This window comes from Corvus hawaiiensis, chromosome 5 (assembly GCF_020740725.1).
Source record: "Corvus hawaiiensis isolate bCorHaw1 chromosome 5, bCorHaw1.pri.cur, whole genome shotgun sequence".
In the NCBI taxonomy this organism is placed as follows: domain Eukaryota; kingdom Metazoa; phylum Chordata; class Aves; order Passeriformes; family Corvidae; genus Corvus; species Corvus hawaiiensis.
Genome location: NC_063217.1, coordinates 56,951,839 through 56,973,889, shown reverse-complemented (window position 1 = coordinate 56,973,889; position 22,051 = coordinate 56,951,839). Strand labels below are relative to the sequence as shown.

Genomic DNA, 22,051 nt, shown 5'->3' with positions numbered 1-22,051 from the left:
ATTCAGTGTTGTTGTGCATCAAGGACATCAATTTCTACCTTTCTTTCCTACCTCTCTAGGAAAGAAAAAGGTACCATTTGGTTGCATACTGTCATTAAAATAATACCTACTTTCATAGGCACAGAAAGCAGCTGACTGTAGCTATCTGAATCCTTTGTGTCTGGTTACAGTGATGTTAAAAATTGTGGGATTTTCGTTTTCTTTGTCCTGGTTGGTTTTCCTAACAGTTTTTCTCAGTTTGCAAGTCAAAAGTGCAACCCTCCAGATCTCTCCTGAGCACAGGCCATGGCTTCTCCCAGCCTTTTAAACCCAGTAAGGCTAGATCTGTGGTGCTTGAATCATGAGGATCACTGACACTGTGAGAGGGGCAGGAGCATCTGTGTTACCCAGCGAATACTTGCCTTCTGAAAGACCATCATTTCTTTCTCCTTGTGATTACAGCCTGTAAATCCTTCACTTGAGGAAATCCAGTGTCAGGAAGACTTGAACTGAGCACTGGCCTTTCCAGAGACCCGAATTTGAATGTAATTTTGGATATTAGGGCTGACCCGGTAGCTGTGTTTTGCTCTGAACTTTGTTGAATACCAGTGGAAACAAGGAGACTTGGGACTCTAGTTGTACCAGTGTGGTTGCAGGGAATGTTTTTGTAGAGGTGTGAGTTCTGCTGTTAAATGTTTGTTGGTTGTGATGGTCTCATCGTGCTGTAAAAGGTGAACCTGTGCGTTTGAACCCATCTTTTTTCCAACCCCAAATTCGTGCTCCCACACGTGCACAGCATGATAGGGGTTTGGAAACAGAATGCATTTGCTTTCAGTTGGGTACCTTTGACTAGCAGAACTGAAGGTGATTCAGCACAGCTGGGTAGAAGGCAGTTCCCCTGACTAAATAAAGAATGGTGGCTGTGTGCTGGGCTTAGGTGGTTCAGCAGATGGCAAAGGAGGGATTTGTACAGGGGCTGCTATTGCTGGAATGTAGGAAAGCAAGGATGATACAGAGCTGTGGGGTTTGCTGGGAGAGCTCTGCATTGCACCACAGATGCTGAGAGCCGAGGATCCAGCAGCAAGTGAATAAATAAAAGTAAGTGATGATAACTGGTGCCTGCTGAGGATATTAGGCACATTGCCAGCACTGGGCCAGACAGCTGCCAAGGGTCCCATCCCAAGAGTGCTCTGCCAGGAGGAGATTCCAGGTGGTTGACAGGCACTTGCAGCCCTGATCTTTCTGTTTTTTGGGCCCCTGGACATGCACTGACCTTTGTAATTGCAGCCCCAGTGATGCGCACCCAGACACAGGACTGCAGAATAATGCTCTCTGCTTTTCCCCATGGTGTTTTGGGAGTGTATGCTGCTATGATCCCGTGCTTACTTTATTGGGGTTTTGTTGGCTTTCTATTACTAAGGCCATTTTCATGCAGATGAGGTGATAGTTCCGTAGTCTAGCTGCTCCTTCTGCTCCTGCCTCATCTGCAGACCTAATCTGCTCTTCCTAATAGTCCTGTTGGTTGCTATAGCAATGATAAAGTGGTATGAAAAAGCCAGAATGATACTTAAATGCATGGCTGGTGTTACAGTTTTCTTTCTTTCTTCTGGGAAAGAGAAACCAAATAATGAGGGTTTGGACTTTTTGGGGGTTTTTTTGGTATATTACTGTTTTATCAAAAGCTTTAACTGTAGGCTTTTTGGAGCCTGGATGCAAACCTCTCTCAACACCCTTTTAGGCTGGGAATTTTGCAACTCAAGAGCAGTTAGTGAGAAACAAGAGCCCAAATTTATGAATATTGGGTACTTTTCATTTTGTATTTAAGATGGCAAAGTTGCATTTATTGTGGCATGTAGAGAGTGTGAAGTTTGCCATGACGGGAACCTGCTGCAGAGTGCATAGGGCCCAGTTGGGTCTCTAAAAGTATTGAAAGATATAGCAGAGGGTTTGTTTTGGATTTGCACCAGGAGACTTACTCAGCACTGGAGTATTGAAAGTGGCATTTTGAATAGTAAATTAAAAAATCTTAATGTAATCAAGGAAGAGGAAGGCAGAAGATGGAGTATTTTTGCTCAGCTCCTGCATACAGGAATGGGTGGCTATAGTACCACCCCTGTCTTTTACACACCCAAGAGCAAAAATTATTTACTTATTCTGTATTTTCAACTTTTTTTGCAAGTTTGTAGTCAGAATCATGGAACTGTGTTAAAAGTTGGCTGAAAGAGGCATATTTGTGTGAATTCAGCTCATTCCAGAGCCCACCATGCTGGCAAATGCAGGCAAGCAAAACCTACATTTAAGTGCTGACACAAGTTGATCCCTTCTTTCTTGTCGCAGCCTGAGAGCATCCCGCATGCAAAACATGCCCATCCATGGTGGGATCAGCTTGTTCTTGCCTGCTGGGGTTCGCTAGACAAGATCAGGCCATGGATATATTGAGTGAGATGCTCTTTCTGGCAGCTGGCATTTAAAGACACCTCAAGCTAAAGTGCTGAAAAGCCCACCGTGGGTATATTTTTCATACCAATTCTCATAGGGACTGAATTGGAGATTGGGTTAAATCTCAAATGGGAGGATTATATCACTTCTGAGTTTATGGCTAGCATTAACTCTGGACATTCTCATTACCTATATAAAAGTGAGTCCCTTTTTGAATCTTTTATGGCCTGGCTTGATTAAAAGTGGAATGAAAGCAGAAACAATTTTAATGGACTTAGTGCTTACTGGTATAAAACCAGTGCAAGAAGAGAAGTGGTTGCTACAGTCCCTCATCCCAGATGTATGTGAGATTGAGAGAAAACATACTACCAGAAAGAAAGAATTGACTCATTTACCTATTAGTTACATTCAAGGTTACTTAGTTAAGCGTTCATATAATGTTTTCTTACAGGAGACAGCTTTGTTTCCTTATTTTCAAACACAGCAGCTCATCTTGCTTTCCATCAGCATAAACAAAAACCTCAGGTGAGAGAAAACAAGTCTTTTTTTTCCAGCTGCATGTGTCGAGGAGCCTCCCTGGCATGCAGCCCCCATACAACGCTGCCTTCTACTTTGTCCTGTGCTCAAAAGACCGATTAAGTGATCTGCTGATGCCATACGCCTGGGGCTGGGAAGTGCTGGGGGATGATGGGGGAGAGGCAAGAAACAGTCTGCTCTCTCCTCTACCTACACAGACACAGGGAAATGCCATCCCAGGCCTGCATACAAGCACAGCAGGAGGCAGCTTCCACCTAGCCTGAGGTTTGGCCAGGTTTTGCCTTTCTGTAAATACTTAGTAGATGTGCGCTTTCAGAGAACTCCCTGTAAAGGGGATTTGTACTAGCCAGAGACCCTCAGGGCTTATATATCCTCAGCAGCTCCATCCAGAGAAAGAGATTGTACCCAGTGCCCCACATGCCTTCCAAAGACAGCCTTCACCTTGGCACGGGGCCACCTCCACACCTCAGAGAGGCAAATGGGGTCACCATGCCTCAGACACTGGTAAAAATATTCCTGAAAGGGTTACTGGTTTTGAGGATTGGCTTTTTAGTTACTTCTTTGGGTTGAGGCTGTTGGATGTTGGTGACAGCCAGGTCACCTGAGCCCTCTGACAGTCCTGTCCTAACTAGTTCTAGTTGCCCTACCAGTGACTTACTTTCCCGGCGGAAAGGTTTTGTCTTAAGAGTTTAGTCCTGGCAGTTAAAAACCATGGTCATCCTTCCTGCTCTAGACCTCCGTGGGAATGGCCCTGAAGGGCAAGTTTTTTAATTCGGTCATGTCTCGGAGAATAGAAGAGGTTCACAGCAAGGGCTTAAGGGTTTTTCATCCTGTAGGTCAGCTAAAAGGTAGGGGGAGACTTTGCTTCCTGGGTTGATGCCTGCAAATTGAAATAGTAGGTAGGTCTTGGTAACCAAAACCAAAGAGCAAAGGACAACTGCTGGCTGAGTGCTTGGAAAGAGCAGCAAAGAGGTGCGGGAGTGGGGAAACAAGGTGTTTGTGGGGCACGCAGAGAGCCTTGAGACATGCACTTCGTGGCCCCTCTCATTCCTGGTAGAAATGCCTGACAGAGCTGTAGTGCTCTCACCTTCCAAGATGGATTCAGGTGGTTGTGGATGTTCTTGACGATGGTATCAGAGAAGTAGTTGAAGTGAAACTTGCCCTCTTAGACATGAGAAACAGCTGCTGTCTGAGAAATGCTGAGAGCCTTCGGCGAAGCTGCTTTCTCCATCCTTTCTCTTTAATTCTGCTTTTTTGATTTAGATGTGTTGTGAGGGACTGGTAAAAGAGATCCTAGCACATAGTGGGAGTTGAATGTGCTGTTGTCTGTTAGTCATTATATATATATATTTTTTTTTTTTATTCATTTGGCACTTTCCGGAGAGTTTTTCCCCCCACATTGTGTAGGCTGCTATCTTCCTTTCTTTCTTTGTAGCAAGCATGTGGGCGCAGCCTTGCTTACACTCCGAGCAACTGGGGAACCACCATAAATGTAGCTTATCTGCTTTCTGATACATTTTCTTTTGCGTTGGTTTGGATTTGTGCATCGTCAGTAACATCTGTTCTGCTTTAGTGGCATACAGTTTTCCAAGTCTAATTAGCTGGCTGCTTGTAATCAGGACTATTTCAACTGTTGTCATTCTGAATGTTCTTTTTCCCTTTTTTTTAATACCACATTTGCCTGATTGACCTTTTTTGTTGTTTTTTTTCTCTGTCTTTCTATTGGGCTGCTCCAGGAGCCATGGCTAATCATCTTATAACCAATGCTCTGCTTCGTCCTCATGGCACTAACAACCCTTATAATACATTGCTCGGGGAATCGGCGGTCTATAACAACCCTTCTGTCAGCATGTACAACGCACAAGGTGTGCTGGAGTTTCTCTCTAATTTTTCTAGTGAGAATTCCATTTTCTGTGGCTTATTTTGGCCCATTTCTTTCTTTTTTTTTTTTCTTCCTTTTTCTTTTTCTCTCCCCACACACACACACTTTTTTTTTTGGAACTGGGCACAAAAAAAAGATCCCCTCCCCTTCCTTTCATTTCAATGCATCTTTCCATCTACCAGATGCTATTTTTCCATGAGCGATCAAATTCACTTTGAAAGACTCTTGTCAGTTTTACTCAAAGCATTCATAGTGTTTTGATTTTGACTTTTTTAATTCAGTCTCCTTGCTTTTGTATTGTTTTGGTCTTGTGTGTGTGTGTGTGTGTGTTTTGTCGGACGCATCCATTCCTCTCTTTGTTGTCAGCACATTTCCTTGTTAAACCATTCATTTCAGAAACAGGAACACCTCTGAAGGTAAGTGAAGCTAAACTGGCCTTTGCCACCAAAGCTGCTTGCATTTGAAATGGCCTAGAGAAATGTGGTCAGCAGTGCACTGGTTTGCACAGGGTGTAAAATGCAAAATAAAACAAAACTGCCCTTGATCTCTAAGAAAAATAACAGCTGAAGCAAGAAGTGAAGGCCAGGTCCAAAGAGCAGAGCTGAGATAAGAAATGTTTTGCCGTTTGCATTTATACATTTTGTATGTGCTACTAGGGAAAAAAAATAATAGAAAAAAGGTGTAGTAAATCTAGATAATCTTTGATATCCTTCTTTTGGCAACAGAAAATAGGCAGAGTCAGTTGTATCTAATGGAGGTTTCTGCTGTGGAAATCACTCTCTTGTCACCTACACGTTTGTCTCTGCTCTGGCTTCTGTGGGAAGGGACAGTGTTTGTAAGCTGATGTCCTGATGCTTCCATGAGGGAGAGGCAGATGTGTTTAAGTAGGGCCTGAGGAGGAGATGGGAAGTGTGGAGCTCTCACAGCTCCTGTCTCTTGGTGGCTCCATCCTCCTTTGCCACTTCCATAGGATTTTTTTTTTTTCTTTTGTTCTTACTTGTAAGGCGGCTGAATAGTTGCAGAGTAACTCTGCGTTCCAGCACAAGTGTGCCAGCACTCTGTCAGCTCTCCACTCTCAATGAAGGCATCACTTCCCAGTAAAGGATTTCCAAGAGAGGGAAAATAATGATGGTTATAATGCAAGCAGGAAAGCCCCCTTTGTACTCTATGGCAGTATGTTGTTTCTGACAGAAATAGATGTTGAACTGTATCACTAGGGTATTTGCATTCAAAGCACAAGGAAAGCACATGTGTTTCTGACCTTTTTGCTGTTTATTAATTTCCTAAACTATGCTAACTTTGTGCAATAAATTTGCTTCCAAGAATGCTTTTTTAAAAAGGGGCTACTGTTAAACATGTAATGCTCTGAATTTTAAGAATTTCAGTGTACTGCACATGTTGAAATGAGCTTTGATGTTCTGACTAGTTTGTTGCATGATAACATTGAAGTGTTGGAGACTTCTAAATCAAATGGCAACAGGTGATGCTGGGTCAGCATTTGCCTTAATAGGAGCCCTGATGTTCAGGTCTAGGTGCCTCAAATGAACCCAGGCGATTTGGGCAGAAATGTGTGTTACATGTATTTTAATAATTGTGTGTTCTTCAAATTTTTAATACTAGAATCTGATACAGTTACCTGAGCTAACAAAATGTTATTCCACAGAAACAGCATAATTTTTTTACAAGTGCTATTCTGTTCAACACAGTCAGATGAGTAACAGAAACCTATCCAGGCTTCATCCATGGGAGGTGAAGAAAGAGAGCGGGACCAATACTGGTCTCATTTAAACTCCTGGAGCTTTGCCATTGACTTCAGAGGGAGCAGAACCCATCCTTTTCAGGAGGCTGCAAGTTAATTAATGACCATTAAACTGGTATAGGTATTAGTTTTCAAACTGGTTAGGTCCCTGGACAATTACAAACTGTAAATATTAGGAGATCCCATGGCAGAAATAAAGAGTAGCAAAACCAACCAGGCCTGGTGGTCTTTGTGGCCCTGTGGGGTTTACAGATGCTGCACCAGCAGGAATGCTAAAGCCAGGATAGTGCATTGTAAAAGTAGATGCTGTCATCATCTCTGGGTGTGCCTTGGCTGTGGTTGGCATGCAGTGAGGCATTGTTAGCTAACACCATCCAGCTAACTCATTCCACATCACTAAGGATATGATTTTTTTTGCACCTTCATATACTACTTCTGATGATGGCTGTGGATGGGGCAGGACACCCTAAGGAACAAGGGACTAATCTGGTCCACCCATTTCTTTTTCCCTCCCCAGTCAGGTGTTTTAAAATACCTCTGCTTAAGCCAAATCTGTGGCAGAGAATCATCAGGGGCAGGAAGTCCTTAAAATTACCCTTGGAAAGAGGTGGGGAATCAGACCCTAAAAGGCCAAAATCCCATGTCCAAGTGGCATAAGCAATTCCTGATAGGACACAGAGTGTAGAGGAAGGAGGCAGTGGTAGGTGAGGGGCTGAGTGCTCACTGCCATTGGAAGCTGACAGTGGCTCAGTCTCTCCAATGCAGGAAAACATCCTAACACCTTTTGTCAGAACTAATTTTGAGAAAAGGTGTTAACAAGCATTAATGACCATTAACAAGCTCTAGTTAAAATCCAGCGTGCCACACACCACTGAGGAGTGGGGGAAGCTGAGCGTTATCACTGCCTCTTCATCTTATTCTCTGACTCTTCTTGTTTTAAGCCTTTCTTAACAGCTTCATTTAGCAATGCCATTATTCAAACTACTATTCCTCTTACTTTTTTTTTTTTGCCAAGTCCATGTAGTTTGCCATATGTTTGGTTAAAGTAAAAAGCAGACTTACCAAAGTTTGTAAAATGCCAGCAGCCCCATGATGAGCAAAGTCATACTCTTACAAAGCACTGTTACAAAAGATGGACGGCAAAACATTTTTAGCAAGGAAACAGATTTCAGTTTCAACTGCCGGGGTTATTATAACTAACAGTAAGTAAAGCCATTCATTTTAAGACCTTGGAAGTGACAATGACAGTGCCTGTCTTTTCAAGCATGACCGTTACCGGCTTTAGACTTTTCTTAAATTTCCTGGCATTATTTCTTCATTTGTGTTGCACGCTGAACATTTTATAATGGCATTGGAAAACAGTTTAAATGTGATAATTTTTTAAATAAAAATGTAGACTACTGAATATTGCGCGTAAAATATTTTTTTTTCTGTCTAAAATGTCAATATTTTTAACCTGAAATAAACCTTGTAACAAATTCATGTATTCTGGGCAGTGGAAATTATTTCCGTTAACTCTCTTTTCTGCATATCATCAATTTGCTTTTTACTCATGTTTCTCCTACTGTCGCTGTAAGCTTACTTGTTGTTTTTTCTTTCCTTTTCTTCATGCTGTCGTTTAGAGCCCTACAGAGAGACAAGTATGGGAGTAAAGCTAAACATTGCATATCAAATGTAATTTTTTTTAGTTCACTTTTATTGCATCACATATAGATGATGTAGTTAATAAAGGAAATTAATCTCACAGTTTTGAAATCGAAAGACTATGAATATACATATGTATATATATGTGTATGCGTGTGTATGTATGTGTGTATATATATATGTATGTGTGCATATATATATAGATGAGATTAGATTCTGCTTTCTTTATTTCTCGTTTTTGTGGTATCGTTTACCCAGCATAGTTTCTCATTTAGTTGTGTATGCTTTTTTTCATTTTTTTAAACTTCACGTTTTTATTTGCGAGGCCATGACATTTTTATACGGCGGGTTCCATTGCAGCCCCCCCTCTGTTCTCACCGGCAATGCCTCCCATTTTATTTCTGCACCAAACCCCAGATCTATGCATTGGCAGCAGGAGCACAGTGCTCAGTGCCTCAATGCATACGTTACTCAGCGTAACCATCAAACAGATGCTGTTGTACCTGTCACCCATTACATATGGCCCTCCCCCAAAAATGATCACTTTCCATTTCTCCCCAAGCATCGTGACTCGGTTGGAGACCTTTCACCGTGAAAATCAACGGCTTTGCTCTATGTCTGTGATGGCTAGTTGATTTTTTGGCATAGCTCCCTCATTTGCTGGGGAACCCAGGATACAGCAGCACCCTGTAAGCTTCAGAATCCTAAAAGGTGACCGACACATTTGGGGCATTTCACTCAAAAGCAAGAAGAAGCCTTCAGTAGCGCTTTCCAGTCCTTGACATACAACAACTACTCCATCGCAGATATAGACTGAATCCTGTATTTTCAGAAGGTACACATGCCATGTCCTAGGCATGGTATGAGCAACTGTTCATCTGAAATTGTCAGTTTAATGGCTTCTCTGATCCACTGTGCCTTGCTGGGAGTTGCTAGCCAGTTTTTGGCAATGCCTGAAGCCCTTAGCTGAGAGGTCGATAAGTTATTTCATGCATCCCCACACTGCTCTCCTTCCAAGGAGGCCAGTAATCCCAAAAAAGAAAGCATGGTGGCTTAACTGCTGGGCCTGATTTTCTTCTCCCTTGCCCACTCATGCGGGCATTGCTCTCAAAGCACTTCCCTGCCATCTCCTGCAGTGCTTTGGGAAAGAGCTGAGCTCCAGCCTTACATTGTCAGCATTGAGACAGCTACGGAGATGCAATAAGCAGTTAGAGCAAGGCCACCCTGAGACCCTGTTACTCCTCTCAGGTTCCCACGAGCCCATTATACCATGGCAGTGATGGTACTTGCTGTACCCTCCACTGAACCCACTGCTTTAACTTTGCAGGTGGAATAGGAGCTATTTTTAAAGGCTTCACAAGACCCCAGAACAGCTACCTCCAGCATCAGTTGTATTAGGAAATCCCCACCTGGCCAGTGTGGAGTAAATAATTTTGGTTTTGCCTTGCGGCAGAAGAGGTAGGGCATTTAGCCTTGTTCCAGAAAATCCTGGGCCAGGAAGCACTTTGTGCCTCCACCTTGCTAATCCCTGAATCCTGCCATTCAGTCCTTATGTCTTTCTTTATCCTGACAGCCTACCCAGCGAAAGGGGAAAGCAGACTTTTTTTCCTCTAGGAAGGATACACTCCCAAACAAAGTTTTGGTAGTGATTAGCATGGGCTGCAAATACTTCTCCCTCATCTGGGAGGAATTGCCCCCTTCCTCCAAAGCTCCTAGAGCCAGGGCAGTTGGGACCAGCCCAAGGTCATCTGCTTTTCAGCTCCCCCAGGGATACATAAAGCACAAGAGGTGTAGGAGAATGCTGGCCAGGAGAGGTTATCCTTTCAACTAGATGTTGCCACATCAAGTCGCACACTTGACAGTGCTTTTCATTTTTTTTTGGTGGGAAGGCCTTGACCACCAGCTGGTTAGATGGAGCTGCGCCCTCCCATTTTGGCCGCAACGCTCTCCTTGCTGCCCAGCCCCAGCATCCGCGGCAGCCTAGGAAGGGGGTTTGAGTGTGCACGTCCCGCATGAGTGTCCTGTTTGTACAAGTCACCCTCTCTTGTGTAATGTTTTTCAGAGGGGCTTCTGAACAATGCCAGGGATACAAGTGTCACGGATACTCTACCACTGAATGGTAATCACGGCAACAGCTACAGCATCGCCAGCGGCGAGTACCTCAGCAACTGCGTGCAAATCCTTGACCGCGGGTACAACCACACGGAGAACGCCCTCGAGAAAAAGATCCTGAAGGAACTCACCTCCAACTACATCCCTTCCTACCTGAACAACCATGAGCGCTCCAGCGAGCAGAGCCGCAACTTGATGAACAAACTCGTCAACAGCGTGGGCGGTGGGAGCGAGGATGACGCCATCGTGCTGGATGACGCCACCTCCTTCACCCACGAGGAGAGCCTGGGCCTGGAGCTCATCCACGAGGAGTCGGATGCCCCACTGCTGCCTCCCCGGGTGTACTCGGCAGACAACCACCAGCCCCACCTCTACAGTCGGCGCCGCATCCCGCAAGACAACAGCGAGAGCTTTTTCCCTTTGCTGACCAACGAGCACACGGACGAACTGCAGTCGCCCAACAGGGATTCTCTCTACACCAGTATGCCCGCGCTGGCTGGCATGCCCATGACGGAAAGCGTCACCGCCAGCACCCAGACCGATCCTCCACCAGCGAAAAGCGGCGGTGGCGATGCCGACGATGTTTACTACAAAAGCATGCCCAATCTTGGCTCCAGGAACCACGTCCATCAGCTACACACTTACTACCAGCTAGGTCGAGGCAGCAGCGACGGTTTTATAGTCCCACCAAACAAAGAGGGAACCTCCCCGGACGGCAATGCAAAAGGACCCGCTCACTTGGTCACTAGCCTATAGAAGATTCAGCAAAAATTAAGCAAAGAGACAACTAAAAGCCTCTCCATAATGCTCGGTTTACTGTTCTGAGTTAATCCAAACAGTGGTAATATTGTGTGTACTCCTAAATCTTCATGCTGTTCAAAAGGAAATTCTCAGACTTTTTTTACTGGAATTTTTAGGCCGGCCCGGAGAGGACAGTAACTGCTGCCCCCCCTTATCTTCCCATCCTTCTTCCCTCCAGACAGACTTCATTATGTTAATGAAAGAGATAGATAACGGCACACTTCGTGGCCTTCTCAAGTTATGCCGTGTTTGTTTAAACAATCCTTGATGCTGTGTTGCTCTTAATACCGAGGACCTGATTTAAGAGGGAAAAAAAAATAATAAAAGGCCAAAAATGTGCATTTGAAGCTAGTAGCGATGACGCATCTAGGTGGGAGCGCTGCGTAAAACAAGCTAGCAAAACTCTTTCTTACCAATCCAGATTACATCATGGGTTATGGTCACTCACAACTTGGTTTCACTGCAGCGCCCTTCGCTGCGGGAGCAAACAAAATATAAACAAATTTAATGAGACGGAAGGGAATCCTAGAATCCTGTGCTAAAGGCATATTTTACATTTTGCTGTATTAACGGATGGTAAAAACTAATGGCAGAAAAAAGAGAAGCAAACAATTTCTATGTAATGTACAGATACTAGCATTGCACATATAGTCTGCTTTCTGTTCCTCCAGAACTTGCGTCCCTGTTAATGTAGTGGAAAAAAAAATAAGAACTTTTTTCTGTTGTGCTGGTCTTGTAAGTTTGTCTACCAGTAGGAGCAAGGTTTTTCATAATCTTTCTTTTTTTTTTTTTTTAGATTTTGTTTTGCCTCTTCCACTGCTCCTTCCCTCTGTCCCCTCCCCATCCCAGTTAAAAAAAACTCACTGGGGAAAAAAAAAAAAACCCCAAACATCACTTTCTAAGGACCATTTTTAGTAACACCATCACTGTTTCTTTTCAGCCAAGGCAGTCTTTTAATTTCCTCGCTGTATAACCTTTTTCAGCCGGCATGTTGCCAGCAGACCTTTTGGCAGACTAAAGCAGGGCAAACTTCCTCGTTGTCAGTGCACAACCGATCGTGACGATAATCCTGTGAAGCACCTCTGGCGAGCAGCCCCTCAGCCAGGCCCTCGGGTCACATCCAGGGACTGACGGGGTTTTATAGTCGTAGTGGGGGTTCTACAGGAGACGGCCATTTCCCTGGAGGAGCAAAGGGCCTTCTCGGCTCAGTCTGGTCCCCGGTTTAGGCACTTGTACTGCAGTGGTTAAGAAGAAAATAGATTGACGCGTAGTGAGCTAAAAAGTACTTTGCAGTGATTTTTAATAAAAAAAAAAAGTCCTCTTTTCATTATTTTTCCTAACAGGAAATTTATTTATTTGACCAGATTTTTAAGTAACATAGGCTTTCTGGAGGTAAATTAGCAGCACGGAGTATGAATTCTTCTTCTTTTTCTCTTTTTTTTTTTTTTTAATTTATGATCCATTTTGTACGGTCTCAACAGTTGAATGACCTCATTACTAATATTTGTTGTAAAAGTGAAGCTTGTTTGCCAACCAATAAACAACTGATCACGATTTAGAAGATACTGTATGTATGTACTGTACAATTAATCTCTCTTTTTTTGTCGTTCTTGTTCCTCTCTCCATTACTGTCTTCAGTATGAGTCTCCACTCCTTTACGGCATGGGTGAGCAATGCCAAAGAAAGGAGGCCTAAGCTGAGAAATATAAGCACAAAGGTTATGCAGCTACAGCTGACTAGAAATAGCAGGCTGATGGTACTTGTTTAGGGGCGAGAACAACACTGGTTGACATTTGTTGCAGGTGATTCTAGGTCTGTTTTGTGCCTACTGTATAAAGTAGCCAACGACACGCGGATGATTTGAGTATAGTGTTTCATGTGTCGTATCTTTTAATCATTGTAATGATTTCTTTTTTTTTCTTAATTTTATTCTTTTTTTTTTTTTTTTTAATCTGGGTTTTCTGAGATTAAAAACTGCTGGTAGCATGTCAAAGAGTAAAACAAGTCCCCGTTAGGCCTTCTTGGTCGTTGTTTGCTGTCTCTTTATTTTCTTGCTCCAGGAGTATGCCAAGCTCCATCACCATCCTTGGCCATGTCGTCCTTCCCGTTCACCTCTGCTGATGGCCTACTGGCACTTCACTGCTCTCCTCCAGCCTCCCCCTTTAAAATCCCTTGAGGGCAATCAGGAATACAGAAAGCCACAAAATAGACTGGAAAGGTTGATGGGGGAAATAACCACCTGTGGATATGATTAGTAATGAATTTTCTGCATGTGATTTTTCACAAAGCCCTCCCATTCCCTGGGTTTAGGGACTTGGTGCTGCCTCCATCTAAGCTGCACCTATCCAAGCCCTGTCATGCTGGGTAAAAGCCAAAAGATTTGTAACAGGTGGGTGAGGCACATGTTAGACAAGATATTCCCAGTGCTGGAGGATATATGCAGCAGCAGAGCAGTGGAGCAATTCCACTCCATCCCAGGGTTGTTCTCACATTGCTGCTCAGTGCTTCTCAGCAGAGTCTCGCTGGGGAAGAGAACCAGGGGTGGTGGTATTTGGTGGTATTCATGGCCTAAAAGAGTCTGGTTTGAGTCACCTGAGTCCTTCCTGCAGCCACTCTGGCCAGAAGATCTTGGGGAAGAAACTCCTTGTGGGACCAAGCACTGATCACAGCAGTGCTTCTTGCCGGGTCTAGGTTTCCACAAGGGAGCATTTCCTATTGGAATATTGGGGAATCACCTGACTTCACAGCAGAACAGCCACTGGCCAGCCAGGTCGTGCTCTTGCTCTTGATGCTGCCTTCTTGTTCCATTTTATTTTCCATACCAGCAGCGATGGAACTAGACAGTGCATGGTGGACCCACTCTTGCAGGCACAACAGGCGTTTCACACCCATGTGGTCACAACAATCCATGTAGCAGCCCAAAAGAGGCTGCTGAGGCTTTATATAATTGAGGTACCTCTTATTTTGAAGAAAGTAAAAACTCTTTTACTATATAAGACTCAAAAAATAGTTTTTCAGGATATGGTGGAATTGGGTTCATGAGGAGGGTGACATACACACTAGCAAATACCATCGTGGTGAAGTGGGAGGCAGGTGATCACCATAGCATTTACCAGTGTTCCTGAAACTCCCCAAGAACAAACCAGTGGTGGATTTGCTATGGGGTGGTTTTGTCCTACTGAAAAATCTTTAACTTCCCTTACTACAAATGGTCGTTCTTCCCCAGCCTTTCTGTGTATTTCAGGTTTATCAGTGTGCAGGCTGGTTTTCCTCTCTTCTCCATCCCTTCTCTTTGCCAGCCTACCCATGCCTATTAGCGCTTTGATTGCAAAAAAATGTTGTTTATTTTCAAGCTGATTATTTCTGTCCCCAGGCTGTTCTGACATCATAGGATTCACTGTTGGTGCTTCTCGCGGCTTTGGAAACAGCTGAATCACAAAATAGAGAGAAAATACATTACTGATTTTATTAAGCCAAAAACCAGTTTAAGAGTGTAATGTAGGGGGGGGGTTTCATGGAGGGGAGCAGGACGCAGATTATTTACAGCATTCTTTTCCCCTTGAGAACAGATTTTGTTGTGTCAGTTGATTGTGGGCACGGTGATGGTTGGTGCTTTTTGATAAGTAGCTCTCTCTATACAATTCTTATGTGCGTGGCAATGGTGTCTTCTGTGCAGACTGCAGCATGTGAAAATCAACTCACTGTTAAGTCCTCGGTGCCTACAATGCTCCTGGGGTATGAGGGAAAGCTACAAAACTTCTAAGGCATTTCTTAATGCTGAGCCAAGGCAAGAATGTGAGAAAATAGCTTGATGAAAAGGCAGTAGTGATTATGGTATTAAATCCATACTCATGCTTGGGGCACATAACTTTGTAGGCTGGGTTGAAGGGGATAATCAGCCCTGTACTCGAGGGATCTTTTCTAGGGCTCCATTTAACAAAACAAAGCAAAAAAAAAAAAACCAAACCAGATTGGTCTTATAGGGAGAAGATTAAAGCTTCATCATTCAACTGCAACAAGCATCCCACTTTCAGCTGAAAACAAACAAAATAAGAGGCAAACAGGTAGTGCTTGATCTGATGAGAATGTCAACTGACATACCCAGACCATTTGCTGAAACACAGGGCCACCTTTGAGAAGCGTGAGCTGCCAGGCAGCTGTGAGGTTTGGAGTGAGGACTGGAGTGAGGATTGCTAATGTTGAACTGTTGATTGAGTTGTTCTTTCAGAAGGCCTTTCTTGCAGGTGGGAAGAGGGGGATGGAGAAGTGCAAGGCTCCATGCTTTGCATTTTCCTGAAATTCATCTTAGGGTGCTTTACAAGTTATGAATCCCTTTTTTCACTCACTCCTAATTAGTGCAGGACTGGGTTATTTTTCCTGTGTAACACCATTGCAGACTACCTCATAAAGAGCTGACACATCAGTTTACTGCTTAAGGACACTGACTACAGCAGGCAATTCCTACCCATTTTCTGCAAGAGCCATAAGAGACTGTAAAATCTCCCTAAAACATGAAGGAGAAACACAAGGCAAAAGACATGCCAAGAAAGACCATGTAGGCTGGAGGGTTGCTGGGGATGGGGGCATATCATCACAGCTTTGGAGGCACTGTGTAGGCAATATTACTTACCATGGTGCTGTTCATTTCTGCCTGTTGATTGCTTTTAATTCCTTGACACCTGTAGTTGTTAACCCATCTTTTTCCTTCCTCCCTGCCCCCAGGTAATAAGCAGTGAGATATCTCAGAGGGCCAGGGGAAACAGTAGTAATGGTGGGAGGCACTGAGCTCCTGGGGGTCCTTTTGTGTCTCTGCGTGTGTCCCTATTGTTTACATCCCCCTTCCCTGACCAGCTGGGCTCTCTGTCACACCCCCATGTGCTCTTGATCTCACTAGGTTATGAAGAATATAATACCCTGCAGAATTGCCTAGTCAACAGGGATAGAAAGATAGCTCATCTTATTAAAAACCTGTCTCAGGAAAGCCTAAGAGCATGGGCTTGGTCATCTGTCACACTCTGATCTCCTTTCTTTTAGAAAGAAAAGTATTTTATTTTTAGCTATTTGCTGCATTCAGCTAGACTTGATGCAAATTTTATTTAATTTTTTAGGGTTTAAATAGTCTGGGCTCACGAACATTATATAAATGTCATGTTGTTGCAGGCTCTCTGGTAAAGGCGTGGAGGACATCCTACAGTGTAAAGCTGAAGCCAGATAAAATCTGTGATTAGTGCTTCCAGGGAAGGCAGTGAGGGATTGTTCAGTGGCTGTCCTCCGTGGGGCATTAGCAGTGCTGTCAGGGGAGGGCACTGGAGTACCCCAGGAGGCAGAAGCACTCCCCTTTCTGGACTGAGGGACATTTTGTTCAGCACAGGTAGCTGGCTTAGGGCCAGTTCTGCTCTTCCAAAAGCCTTGGCAAGCCCTGGGGATGCATGGATCATACACCAGATCATTTATCATCCCAGTTCAGAAGAGGCAGTCTGCTTAAAACTGAGATATTGAAACTAGCCAGGATAGCTTGGAAATCTTCCTTTTTTCAGATCAAAATAGCTTTTTACAGGTGCTTACTGTTTATTGTATTCAGTATGCCAGACAGATGGTGATAGTCTTCAGGAAAATACCAAGAACAAAAAAAAAAATCATCCTACGTATTTGCTATCTTTTTATTTCTTTACCCTCCACATATTTTCTTTTCTTATATTTCTACTCCTTAAATACACTGTACACATGTAAAAACCCAAGCTAAAACCTCAATAAATAAACAAAAAACGTTGTTATACAGAGCAATTTTTAGTGTTGTAAGCAAATGCTTGGTATTTTAGCAGTGCTGCTTAAAACCCCAAACAGCAACTTTGAAGACACAAACATAGCTGCTGCACAACCTCCTCCTCTGGTGTGATGGGATTATTTGTACAGATGACCAAATATCTCCAACTGCCACTTATCATCAACTGCATCTTGTGTTACAACTTTGGAGAGGTTATTTCCAGCAGAAGGGATCTCAATGGGTATATTATGGCAATAATAAAACTGTTTTCAGCCTGTCTTCTCCCACTTCTCTTGGAGGTATCTCAGGCAGAGTTAAATTTAGGTCCCTGTGGCAGGAAAGCTCACTCCAGACATGAGCCCTGCAGCCTTTGTGTCCCACTGGCAGCAAAGGCTTCGCCTTTTAGCAGGCACGGGCCTGTGGTAATATCCACTGATAAATGGTTTTGGAGGAAGAATGTTGAAAACCAAGCTGTCAGCAAACTGGGTGGAGGATGTCTGGGTATTCCACTTGGGAAGCAGCAGCACTGCACCCCAAGCATCTCTGAGGACTTGGTTGCACAAAAGCTGCAGAGGGGGTGTGGGAAGATGGATTTTGAGTGGGGCGAATTGAAAGAAAAAGCCCCTAATTTGTGGCAAGGCTTTGTCCTTTGGCTGAAATATGCCAAAAAGAGTTTCTCAGGTGCTCTCTGTAGGCAGCTGGAGAGAAGTGCAAGGTCATAGGGAATTAGAACTTTGTGTGATGGGAGGCAGATTTGAAGCAAGCTAAAGCTTTACTGTGGCACTGTTGGGTGCCTGCTCTGGCCAGCCCCTGGTTTCCTCACCTAAAAAAATAAAAGAAAATAATAAGGTTTTATGGTTTGTCACAAAGCAGCCTTTTGGTCTGTTTTGGTTTTTTTTTTTTTTTTTTTTTTTGAGAGGGTCCCTTCCTGATAAATAGAAGAAGATTTTTTCTCGATGCAAGCACCTCAGCTCTGCCCTTTGGTCACCTTCCACTCACACATCTCCTTGCTTGCTTATTCAAACTTAGAGATAAAAGGCCTCATTGCTTAAGCTGCTGTTGATATCAGCCAGGAAGAGTGCTACATATTAAATAGGTGGGATTTTTGATTTTCTTTATTCTTTATACACTGTGTACCCAGGCATTTTCTACTGCTGGCAGTTTGTGCTGCAATGCAGAGCAGCCCACCGAGCTAACAGCAGTGGAAATGAAAGGAGAAAATGCATCCCACTACTTAGGAAAAAAAGAAAAAAAAAGAGATGAGCAACAAGGAAAAGATGAAAGTCCCTCCTCCTCAGAAAAACCCCAAAAATCAGCCAAAATAGCCAAGCTGGGAGATGCCTGAAAAGTTGCTAGTTCTCCCCCACCACTTTTCCTGTGATAATATCTATGATGCTGTAGAGAGCAGCATATATTTGGGAGGGTGGGAAATAGGGTGAAATGATTTATGCTTAGAAAGTGGTTCCAGAATAACTCTTGATTCTTCTTGAATGTGATTAGCCTATCTTAAGATCTCCCTGAAACATTATTTATAAAAAAGCCTGCATGTGGTCACCCCAAAGTGCATGTGGCTGTGTCCTCCCAACATGAGCTTGTAAAAGGAGGCGCTTTCCTCCCTGGGGCTGCACTGATTATAGAGGCAGCTGTAAAGCAGAACACTCAGGATGTAAAGTGCCCTTCAGATAATGTCTGATATCAAAACAAATCTGTTTACTTTGCAGTCATTTATACTGAATATTTATTATTAAGGGGCAGGGGGGCACAACAGAAAGCACAGTTTGCTCAGACAAACCCTGTTGGGTTGATACAAACTGGTGGCTGCAGCTCAGCCCTGTGATGTGCTAAATCCAGAGGAGCAAGGAGGCACCTCAGTGTCACTCCTTCTGTAGAGCATTGGGCAGCACTGGCTGATGCTGCTGTACAACAAACAACTGGCTCATGTGGGGCCGAAGCCAGGCAAAGCTGTAGCCCCAAATTCAGAAAAAAGGGTGGGAGGAGATTCCAGATAGCATGGTCACCCATAAATACATTCACCTTCCCTGAGCAAGCCTTCATTTTCAAGGCAAGTCCAGGCATCCCATACTTTGTTTGGGGATAGAAATGATCTTGAAAATAGCTGGTGGTTGTTGCAGGGTCCTGCTCCAGGGATTTACCTGCTCTCCCCTTGTTTTTCACAGAAAGCGGAAGGACGCCCAAGCAGGAGCCAGTCTTCAGGCGAGTCACCATGGAGGACAGTGTCATCTAGTGCCTGGGGCCCCCGTGAGCCTGCCCCGGCAAGCCCGTGCCAGTGCACCGCCTCAGCTCCTCTGTGCCTCAGTTCACCTGTCCCTTACCTGGGATGGTGCAACAGGAGAGGCTGGAGAAACTAGTCTCGACCAAACCCTCAGCAAACCCTTGCATCCCCGAGGAGAGAACAGCCCGGCTGAGATTCCTGCTGCCCCGTGCATGGCAGCACCCTGGGAAGCGCCCTCGCCGCTTGGTCGCTCGTCTCTTTTTTTAAGATGAGCAGAACGGGTGAAAATTGTCTTTTGTAATAAGGAATTAGTTTCACCTGCTCCGAACATTGACTGTGCAACTTGGTAACACCTAAAGATGGCTGAGTGTGCTTAATCCACCATCCTGAGTCCTTGTCCATGCTCACAAGCTGGACTCTGTAAAGGGGAACCTGCCGGATCCAGGTTGCTGTTGTAAATACAGACCTGTCAGTGTGAAGAGCCACCAAGGGAAGGACCAGGGGGACAGAGAAGTAGTCCTTACACCAGAAGAAGCTGAACGTGCCAGCAGAGTACTGTCAAGCGAAGCTGTTGCTTGTAAATAGGGACGGCGCATGTGTCCAGCAGCAGCTCCACTTGGCCAAAGCTTCTCGGGGGAAAGCTGCTCAGATTTTATTGTCTTGTGTAAATAGAGATATTTTTTTGGGAAAAAAAAAAAAAAAATGAGCCTTAGTATCTTGAAGATAGCGTTTCTCAATCAGCTCAGCTGGGGATGGATATATGGGAACCCATGGGGTCTGCCTGCTGGAGGCTGGCATGGGCTCTTGCAGCCAAGCTGTGCCATCATCACAGGTGCAGGAGGCACCTGAAGGAGGATGGACCTGTCCAGCAGAGGACTCGGCAGAGATTTCTCCCTAGTCCCTGTAAACAGGGTGAACTCACTGGTCCCATGGTCTCCGCTGGTGTAAATACTCAGCTACAGCCCACAGAGGACTTGGACTGCTTGCTGCAGTTGTGGGAGGTGGGAGGGTGGGAGGTGGGATGGGCAGAAATCATCAGAGGGATGCAAACCCCATCAGCGTGGTGATGCCCAGGCTTTTAGCATTAGTTAAAAAAAAAAAAAGGAAAAAAGAAAAAAAAAAAGAAACCCTGAAGGCTTATTAATGGTGTTGGGCCAACTGTTCGGCTGGGTAAATGGAGGCATGCCTAGACATGTTCTGTGTTCATGTCAGCCAGTGCCTGTCTGTGCAGTTCTCTGTCTGTGCAAACGTGTGCAAGGCTGTGTCTGGTTCGGGGGGCTGCCAACCAGTGCAGGTCCCCGTGTCTGTGTAGCTGTGTCTGTGAGAGAGGAGAGAAAATGGCTATGTGTGTTGTACTGCCCTTTATACGCCCAAACACATTCGAGGAGTCACAAGTAACGCTGCCAGGTCCGGCTTTATTCGCATGAGCGCGGAGTAGTGTCCGCACCTCTCCAGGGAATGAGGCTTGGCAGGCAGGGGGGTGGTGTTAGCCGAGTGAGAACCGATAAATCTCTGCTCTGCATTGAGTTGTCATCCTCTGTCCCCTGCCGTGGCACAATAGTGCCCATCTGCAAACACTGCCAGCACAACAGGGCTGCACTCGGGCACAGGCGCTGGCAGGATGGTACCTCCTGGAAGTTGGACCGGAGCTTTGGGGTTTCCCTTTCATCATTCACCACCCAAAGCTTCCTTATGCCTTATTTACTCTGAGTCCAACTGTTCGGATTCATACAGTGCAGGGAAATTAGGAAAAAAGAATGACATTAGAAATCAAAATCAGAAAAAAGCCCATACTTGAGAAGAAAACAGGTATTTTTGAAAATTACCCCCAGTAACTTTCTTTGGACATAGAAGTCTCTCTTCAGCGTAGCATTTTGCAGGAAAGCAGTGCCAAAGTGACGTGTCTTCCCCATGAAGAAGCCAGACAGCCTGAAACAACTGTTGCACGCATTTAGCATAGCGCTGGGGCCAAAGCCCCTTTACCTTTGCAAGGAATGGGCAGTGGGCAACCAACAGAAGTTGGAAGCTGCCTCAAATCCCTGAGGGGTGTGGGCATCTAGAGTGGTAATTTGCTTGCAATGATCCAAGGTGAGCTGCAGGGGTAGACTTTTCCTCTTGAGTACTTGAATACCTCCTCTGTCATCCAGCTCTGTGTGGCTGCTGTTACCATTAACACCTAACAACTGCCAGTGCCAAGTGATTTATATATTTTTTCAGGGCATTTGTTTATTTATCAAACCAGTGCACAGGAGGCACTGCGCTTTCATCTGCCACATGTGGACGCCTCTTCCTTTGCCCAGTTCTCCAGCCTTGTACAGTGTCCCCAGGCAAGGTGTCCATCATCTTGGGGAGGCTGTGGTTTCCTCCACAGTGAAGGCCTTTTATCCAGGGAGAAAAATAATGAAAAATATGAGCAACCCACCCTGTCTTTGTGCTGGAAATGTGCTGAAAGCCAGCCAGTGCATTAAGCAAAATAAATACCTCCAAAACATTTGGAAGTCCACAATCTTGGGGACGTGAGGGGACCATTCATATGGTTTCTAGAGCCTCAAAGGGCAATGCTAAATCCTGAGCTTGAAGTTTCCTGACCCTGGGGAGGTTTGAGGTGCAAAAGTGGGGGCTGTGATTACAGGAAATAAGATATTCCCTGGTTTTTCACTAGACTGCAGGAAAGCAGAACTCGCCTGTGTTGGGTTGAGTGGTGGATTTTTTTTCATTGGAGTGTTCACTATTAGTTTCTCTCCCCAGACAATCCCATCATCCCGTACCTTAAACCCTTGCCTTTATATCTAGAAGAGTTATTCTTGGAGGCATTTACAACAACCTTCAATGTTTCTCTCTCTCTCCAGCCCCAAAGAGGCTGACACCCCGCAACTGACAGTTGTTAAGATGAGCCAGACC

The 22,051-nt window shown here is 44.6% G+C and overlaps 1 protein-coding gene across 25 annotated transcripts in view; it reads left to right on the top strand.

Moving 5' to 3' along the window:
* The window catches only part of ADGRL3 (adhesion G protein-coupled receptor L3), a 489,712-nt gene extending 469,544 nt beyond the window's left edge, over nt 1-20,168 (top strand). For 9 of the 25 annotated variants that reach the window (XM_048303575.1, XM_048303573.1, XM_048303579.1 and 6 more), the window contains 3 exons: nt 4,692-4,820; nt 8,219-8,236; nt 10,303-13,176. In XM_048303575.1, coding sequence (XP_048159532.1) covers nt 4,692-4,820; nt 8,219-8,236; nt 10,303-11,108 — 953 coding nt within the window. In that variant the 3' untranslated portion in view covers nt 11,109-13,176. Of the gene's footprint in view, nt 1-4,691; nt 4,821-8,218; nt 8,271-10,302; nt 13,177-19,094 lie in introns of those variants that run through there. The other 16 variants (XM_048303586.1, XM_048303584.1, XM_048303585.1 and 13 more) reach the window with 7 other exon arrangements.
* The last annotated feature ends 1,883 nt before the right edge of the window (nt 20,169-22,051 follow it).